This window comes from Panicum virgatum, chromosome 2K, assembly GCF_016808335.1.
Source record: "Panicum virgatum strain AP13 chromosome 2K, P.virgatum_v5, whole genome shotgun sequence".
In the NCBI taxonomy this organism is placed as follows: Eukaryota; Viridiplantae; Streptophyta; class Magnoliopsida; order Poales; family Poaceae; genus Panicum; species Panicum virgatum.
The window spans coordinates 44,341,577-44,349,850 of record NC_053137.1 but is presented as its reverse complement, the minus strand read 5'-3'; the positions used below and the strand labels follow the sequence as shown (position 1 = coordinate 44,349,850).

Genomic DNA, 8,274 nt, shown 5'->3' with positions numbered 1-8,274 from the left:
CTCAAACCTCATTGCCTTTCGACGACCTAATTTAAGATTTGTTGTGTGACTCATGTCAACCACTGAAATAATTAAGGCCAAATATGAACAGAAACAGAAGAAACGATACATAATTTTCTAAACTAGCTAGAACCACTAAAAAATTGTGACTTATTGTCCATATCTATTGGACTATTTGGTGATTTAATTTCAAATTTATGGCCATGTTCTAGATTATTCCGTTTCAAAAATGCACCTATGAATAATGGTTTTGCAGCTGGAAAGAATAAAGATACATGAGATGAGCATGTGTAGTCGGTGTGCTGTCACTAATATATGTGGGCTATTATCTAGTAACATAAAAAGGATACGATGAATTATTATCGCTCTTGGCACAACCAAAATTAGGAAAACTTTAGTTGACACACAAAAGGACAAAGCAATCTAATTTAGAAAAATTAGGAAAACTTTAGTTTGACTGATGATAGCATCTTCCTGATGTGTCAACAATCTTTATATGCACTGTCACAAGTCATGAGATAATATTATTCAATCAAACAAGCAACCTTGTTCCTATAGCTACTAGACACACTAGTGTATTTGACCTTCATAAAAAAAAAGCCTTCAAGATTGAAACCTGGATGAAAGCCGGATCACAAATATAGCTTAATAGCTACTAGCAGTGACGTTAAAACACAGTGCAAGAGAGTAACATCTGGCACAATTAGTACTAGCTTATGCATACTAACTAACAATAGTGTAGTGCTTGATTGCCGGATCAATGCAAGACCTAAATATATAAATAAGCTGCCAGCAGTTACTAGCTAGTACGTAGAGACCATGCAACAAGCTGCTGCTAATACTGCATACCGTCCAGGAAATCATCACCGTCTTCCTCGTACTCACCTTCATCGTCGCCTTCTCCCCCGTTGTTGCTCATCATTTCGCTGAGGCCGCCGGCGTAGTAGTACTCCCCAAGCACCGGCGCAGCGGGCACGAGGCGGTCCAGCTCGCAGCCGTGCTCCATGAACGCCGATCCGCCATTTCTGGCCCCCGCCTTCTCCACAACCCCTCCCCTCCTATTACCTGATCCGTTGGTAGGCGCCCCCGACGTCGGGGATGACATGGCCGCGTCACCGCCGCCGGCGACGCATCGCTGATGATGAGAGGGCTCGGTGAGGCGGTCGATGGCCGGCTTGGACTGGGTGAGCAGCCAATCCACCGTCTTGCTGGCCTTGTCGAAGCCGAGCCGGTCCTGCAGCGCGAAGAAGTCGCGCGCGACGTCGAGGGACAGCCGCATCCGGCGGTCGCGCACGCCCTGCGCCGTCCGGATCTTGCTGTGCCTGTCCGTCCGGAACGGCCGCTTCCGCGCCCTGGCGTGGCCTTGGCCGGCGGCGGCCGCCCCGTTTCTTCCACCCTGCGGCGGCGGCGCCGCCGTCACGACGGGCCCGCCGCTCTCTGGAGCGGCGCGCGGCGGCCTCAGGACCGCCTCGAGCGTCTCGGAGTTGTTGAACTGGCTGTGGCCGGGGAAGAAGTGATGGTCGGCGTAGTGCTGATCCGGATACGCGGCGGGCGGCAGCATGGGGAAGCCGGTAGGGTTTGGGTGTGGCGGTTCTTGGGAGAGACCGAAATGGTGAGGGTTAGGGTAAGGTAACATCTGCGCACTGCTTGCACAAGCTTCCTAGCTAGTGAGAGACGAGATCTAGCTAGTTCTAGTGCTGCTGTCACTGCTACTACTACTTGCTTCTTGATCTTATTCTCTTCTTCGCTTGATCTATCTCGATCAGCTCCTCGCTCTCACATGTGTGGAACTACACTGGAAATGAACAGATCTTCAGATCAAGAGCTCGAGTGTGCCCATTTCCATTTGTTTGGTGTGTGCATCAAAGCTTAAAAGGGGAAGGAAAGGCAAGATCGAGGAAGAAGGGGAAAAAAGTTAGTGATGGCGAAAGGGGCCGGCCGGAGTGTGTGCACAGGAAGCAGAAATAGATGTGAGTGAGCGAAGCTTTAGGTATTGTGTTGCTAGGACACATTTTGTGTGGCTGCTGTGTATGTTGGTTTGTTTGTTTATGGCAGTAACTCTGGAGAGAGAGAGAGAGAGAGAGAGAGAGAGAGAGAGAGAGAGAGAGAGAGAGAGAGATGAGCCACACAGCATTCAGAGCAATGGCGTCGCTGACGACCTGCTACTGTTGCGTCACTGCAGAGGCATTTGGCTAGCAAGTAATACTAGGAGAGAGCCCTAGAGGTAGCTGCGTGGCGTTGGTGTGCGCGGTATGGAGGAGTTAGGAAGGGAATGATGAAGGCATTATTGGGCTCGATCGATGCAGATAGCTACAGGGGTGCACTGTAGGGACACGTGGTCAAGCAGCCATGGCACGGTGAAAAACATATATATAGCTATCTAGCTGGGTGCATGCTCTCTGCGGTGCCGTGCGGTACATAGGGTGGTATGTACGATTTTGTATGACTTATAACGGCGTATATGTCCACTCAACTTCGATTCTCACCAACTCTCTACCTCTAAAATACTGAAAAGTGCCCCACATAGATCCTCAATAATATCTGGATCCAATAATTATTGGTGATCATCGATCAATAATCCACCCAAACTCTCTCAAAAATATCTTTTTTTAAGTTAGACCAACTATCATCGCTTCACATTGCAATACCATACAATTTAATCTTTAATTTGCTCACCATTGATATGCAATCATCGACCGCCCGACAACTTGTGGCCGCCAGCCCGCCACCTGTCCCTCCCTGATGCATTTGCAGCAAGGCACGACCACCTACGATGTTGTGCCCGCGCTTAATCAGGGGTTATTCGGTTGCACATGGTTTTATTTCGGACCGAAATGATAGAAAGAATAAGAGATATAACAAGAGACTTGGATTTATTCCGGGTCGGAAACTACTTGCAATAAAATAAACTCACAATAGATACAATAAGAGACCCGAAATCAATCCATGAGTCTAGAGATGAGGATTGAATCCGAGTGTTTTGTTGTATCTATTATGAGCTTATTTTATTGCAAGTAATTTCCGATCCGGAATAAATCCGGACCTCTTATTATATTTTTATTGTGTCTATCATTTCCGGCCCGGAATGAAACCACGTGCAACCGAACAAGCCCTTAGTTGGCTTGACCAACCTCTCCGTTCCTTGCTATTCCAAAACGCTAACTTTGCGAGTCTGAGAGCTAAAAACGACCTTACACGACAATCCTATTTCCACCATCACCTCACACAAAGGCCATGCAAAATGGAAACCCCTCTCCCTTATGCCTTCATATATGAGAATAGTGCTTAGAACCACCCTAGAGGAAAGCTCCATGGATTTTCTGCCTTTGGACATGGCAACACCGCCAGCTGCCATTATTGTCTCTCGTCTCATCCATTTTCCCAATTGAAAAATAGCAGGCCTATGACTGAAGCAACCGTAGACTCTAGAATACCGACTAGAGAAATTTTAATTAGTAACACAAGAGAGCTCCTATATACTAAAATATACTTGACATTTTTTGTTTCTATAGTACATAATAACCATAGTGTAGAAGTTTCACTTTTTTGAATTATTTTTCTACGTTTAAAGATTTAAATGATGTTTCAGATAAAATATTTTTTTAAGGACGCGTGATGACATCACCTGCCCCTAAAAATATATCTGTAGGAGCGGGTGATGGCATCACCCGCCCCTACAAATCCATTTCAGATTTAATATAAAAAAATAACATACCCCATAGAGTCACAGGTGACTATGCAATGTGGTGGTAAGGAAGTAACGCGCGAGGCTTGAAGTAGGCCATTCGAATTCTAGGTGATGCAAGTGTGCATATATGTCGTCAAAAAAATTGTAGTAGAATACTACAGGGTTAGTGGTGGTGGCTGGTTGGCTCGAGTTTTTTTTTCCTTTTTTATTTTGCTGGTTTAGATTTTTTTTAATATTTTATTTTTCGGATATGGATTTGTAGGGACGGGTCACGGCATGACTGCCCCTAAAAAATATTTTTAGGGACGAGCACGTTTTCCACATCTAAAAATCGCATTTTTAGCTGCGAGAACTATGAGCGGAGTTCCGCACCCACCCCTAAAAATACGATTTTACCCGCCCCTAAAAATGCTTTTTGTAGTAGTGGCACATAAACTTCTCACAACCAACTTTGGGGCACCTCCACAACCTTCTTGAAGGGCTCCATGAATTCACCTTCTCCAAGCTGTCTACGGAGTGGCAACTCCTAAGAGTAATAAGTCGATGACACTTGCTTGAAGATTTCCTAGTGCCACAAAACTCAAACTCATGCACTAGGATGCTCTCACACTCACAAGAATGCAATCTATAACAAAAGAGTGAGAGATAGAGTACGAGGCTTGCTCAAGTATGTCAAGGAAGCTTTCAAAATAGCCAAGAGAGCACACACATGGCCGGACATGAGATATATATAGCCCCTCTCGAAATCCAACCGTTACACTCAAACCCGTGAAAAATAGAGCTTTTGCGGATAGTCCGCCTCATTGAAACCGGACCATCCTCCATTCAAAATCAACGGCTATGAGTGCAATAAATGTGTGTCAGAGTCGACCGTTAGAGCCCTGGCGGACTGTCCGCGCCCCAGGGTCGGACTGTCCCCAATTCAAAAACCCCAAACACTCGAAGATGAAAACGTCTCTGACTAAATCTGAAATTCACTGGCGGACCGTCTGCACCCCAATGGCGGACCGTCTGTCGTTCATCCTTGTTGCTCACTAGAAAACCTAACATTTATGTCCAAAACTAGTTTATATGGCGGGTCGTCTGCACTTACGTTTTTGTGCCCAACCAGAAACAACATGTTTCTGTCCTAATTTGTAAGAGAGGTGGCAGACAGTCCGCCCCCCGGCTCTAGACAGACAGCTCACATTTTTCAAAACCCAGTTTGTTATTTTCAAATGTAGTTAGCCCTCATGCATGCAATGCAATTGTTTGAGCAAAAAGACACTATGGAACAGTCAAGCAAAGGCATACAAACCCCTCTTGATTGTATGACTATTTATCCTATTAATCCGGTCATTTTTCATCCTCTAATCACCTCATGACCGGCAAAATTAGAAAGAGCCTTATCATGACACCTTTACCTTGAGCATATCCATCCATACCATCTCCAAGTCTTATCATGGCATCAGCATATGTTGATTTACCCATGGTCCAACCTATACTCATTTCTTCTCAAGAAATTGTTAGTTCATAAATATTGTCATTAATTACCAAAACTCAAATTAGCTGTCTAGATGCTTTCAGCAACCACCTTTTAAAATCCTAAACCATCTATAAGTCTAGAATCGATAAATAATTAAAAAGAATGGATTATTGGGAAATTATACTGTTCCCAAATAACCCTAAATTTGAATTGGTAGCCCCACTTTATAGGGATCTACAGAGTTGTGGTCTTAATTATATAATACGATATTCTTCTGTCTCAAGCTTATATTTGCTACAAGGCTAAAAGGTCATTGGAAAATGAACCCTATAGTCGAAAGAGGAACAATAACTCGAGGAGGGGGGTTGAGGGATTTGGAAAATTCTCCAGTAGATCTTGATCTATAGGCTTGTTTGGTCCCTATTGAATGTTAATGTGCCTCCGCTCCGACCATGCCGCACTATGAGTAATGGCACTATCCAACAAACAAAAAGCTCTAGCCTGCACATGGGTATGTTCCCTCTTTTCCAACTCAAATTTCTTAACTATTGAATTTATTTTTATTCAATGAACAACACATCTTTTTCCTCCCCTCCCATTACTCATAGCTATAGCCTACAAAGGCCCTATTTGGTTGCGCCTAGAATTCTAGAAAACATAACTTTGATTGTTAATTAGGGGTATTAAATAAAAGCAGTTTACAAAATCAACTACAAAACCCCTGCGCAGGACCCCTGACGAATCTAATGAGGCCTTTGATCGCATGATTAGAGGATGGTTACTATAGCATCATTATAGCCAATCATCAATTAATTACCATCATTAGATTCGTCGCAAAAAGTTACGCCCCATCCATGAAGAGGTTTTGCAAATAAACTTTATTTAGTATTCCATGCATGCAAGATTCTCTTCTAGAATTGGGTTTTCTAGAATGATCCAAATGGGGCCAAAGATACCCGTCACACACTAGCTTGCCCTCCTTCAGCCCCTCTAGTGGCTCTTGCTGCTAGATCCACCACAAACTCTCCATGCTCACATTCAGAGTGTCTTTTTTCATGCAGATCCACCCCCATTCAGAATTCTATACCACCTTAGTTGGAGGAGGCCCGCTGCCTCTCTGTAACACCCCGGTGTTAATTTTAGGTTTAAACCGCTAATCTCAAGCCTAAACGGGTCATTAGTGTTAACTGAGTTGGAATGGTGTACTCCACTTTAGCTAGGTTCAGTCGTGTTTTCCCCCCTAATCTAAGCTTCAAATCAAGTTTTGCCCGAAACAAAAGTTGTAGATTTTCTTTTCCTCTACAACTTCTATTTTGGCCAAATTTCAAGTTCCAGTACAAATTTTTGAGTTTTGGATCGTCAAATTCAGGTCAAAATCATTCAAATGTGTTCACTGTGCTCCCCTGACCACTGGGCCCGCTTGTCATCTTCTCATTTCCTCTCGAAGCTCCCGGATCGTTTCCGTCCTCAAGTCGTCCATGGCACCGCTGCTCCTCTCTCTCCCTCGCCTCTCTCTCTCTCTCACGCGCGAGCGCCGCTCGCTTGTGCTGCTGCTGCTGCCACGGCGCCGAGCCCGCGCGCGCGGCCACGAGCCCACGTGCCCTTCGTCGTCGCCCCTCGCGTCGCCGATGCACGCCACGCGCCGTGCGCGCCCGAGCCACGCCGTTGCCGCCATGGCCGTCGTGGCCGCGAGCCAAACTCGCCGCGTGCCGCTCCGCCCCGCTCGCCCCGCCTTCCAGCGCCGAGCCATGGCCGCCGCGGCCACGGGCCGAGCTCGCCGCCACCGCCAGCTACCACCGCCACCCGCCAGAGTCGCCGCCGAGCGGAGCTCGCCATGGAGCCCCTACCTCCGGCCTCCTTCCTCCCCAAACGACCACCCAGCCGCGTTCCCTACCTCCCAAGGAAGCTCATCGACCAAGCCGCGCCCTCCCTTACTCGCCGGAGCGCCGCCACCGGCCGCCTACTCGCATGGCGCCGCCACCACGAGCCACCCCAACGCCGGCCAAGTCCCTCTACAGGTTCGCCTAGACCCCCTCTAGCTTTCCCCCAACGTCCCCCTCGCCGCCGGCGATCACCGGTGCCGGAAAGCGGGCCGCCGCCGCCTCCCCTGTCTCCAACCCCGGCCAAGGGCCATTTTGTAATGTCTTTTAAGTTTCCAGGGGCCTGTTTGCAAGTTCCTTTTCCTTTTTAGTTTTAAAAGCAGTGAACTTCTAAATTCAATTAAAAATCATAGAAAAATCAGAAAAATACAAACTAAATTTTGTTAGGTTTCTTAAATCAAGATCTACAGAGGAAAAATACTCATGCTTGTGAAATGTCACTTTTGCCCCTACTAAAATTTTGGGTTGTGTTTAATCTAGTTTATTTTGTATCTGTTGTTCTGTTTGTCTAAAAATATTTAAAATTTTGTGGTAGCCTACTCTTTACATGTGTAGTTCACTGGAAAATTTTCAGGTGCATAGCCTAGGTGCATGTTTGTGGATTTATTATTGTTGGATTTCCATCCTAGGGCTAAATAAATGCTTTGGGTTATCAATAAATGTGGGATAAAATTATGTTGCATGTTTTATCACTAGCTTGTCTTGCTGGTAGCTTTTTGTTACTAAATCATGGCTGCAAGTTAAGTTTTTGCATTGTTTAGTTCCAGCTCTAGTTTTCTTTTATGTTGTTAAGTAAATCCTTTATCTGCATGTGTACTTTTCAGAAATGTATTTTGCTTAGTTGTAAATCATTCCAAATCTGTTATGATCAGTCGTAGGTTGCCTTTGTTGGGCTTGCTAAAGTTGCTTGCTGGTTAAATAAATTGTCCTAATTATTCTTTCTTGCTTTATATCCTTGCTTAGCTTTTTATAAGCAAGCTAGCAATGCTTTTTAGTAGGAAACACTTCAGGCTAAAATACTTGAATGAACTCTCGTGTTGTAGCACCAACCCAGTTTGTCTTGGTGAGTGTGTATGCGGTGCTTGCTCGATAAATGATTGCCCATTCATGTCTTTCTTTTAATCGCGTTACATTGCTTTGCATCATCAGCGCCCACGCAATTGTGACCTTATACTTGCCTCTGTGTACTTTTTAAATGCATCATGTGGTGTTTCCTTAAGTTAGTGTGCTTACATCGTTGC

General features: G+C 45.5%; 1 protein-coding gene across 1 annotated transcript; it reads right to left on the bottom strand.

Annotated features, from left to right (window-relative positions):
- Positions 1-617: 617 nt before the first annotated feature.
- On the bottom strand, positions 618-2,003 carry LOC120679212 (transcription factor TB1-like). The gene has a single exon (XM_039960753.1). It carries the CDS (start codon positions 1,634-1,636, stop codon positions 836-838), a length of 801 nt encoding a protein of 266 aa, XP_039816687.1. The 5' UTR covers positions 1,637-2,003; the 3' UTR covers positions 618-835.
- Positions 2,004-8,274: the final 6,271 nt, after the last annotated feature.

Coding starts and splice junctions, on each gene's coding strand:
- LOC120679212 (XM_039960753.1), bottom strand. CDS start 1,636: ATGTTACCTTACCCTAACCCTCACCATTTCGGTCTCTCCCAAGAACCG.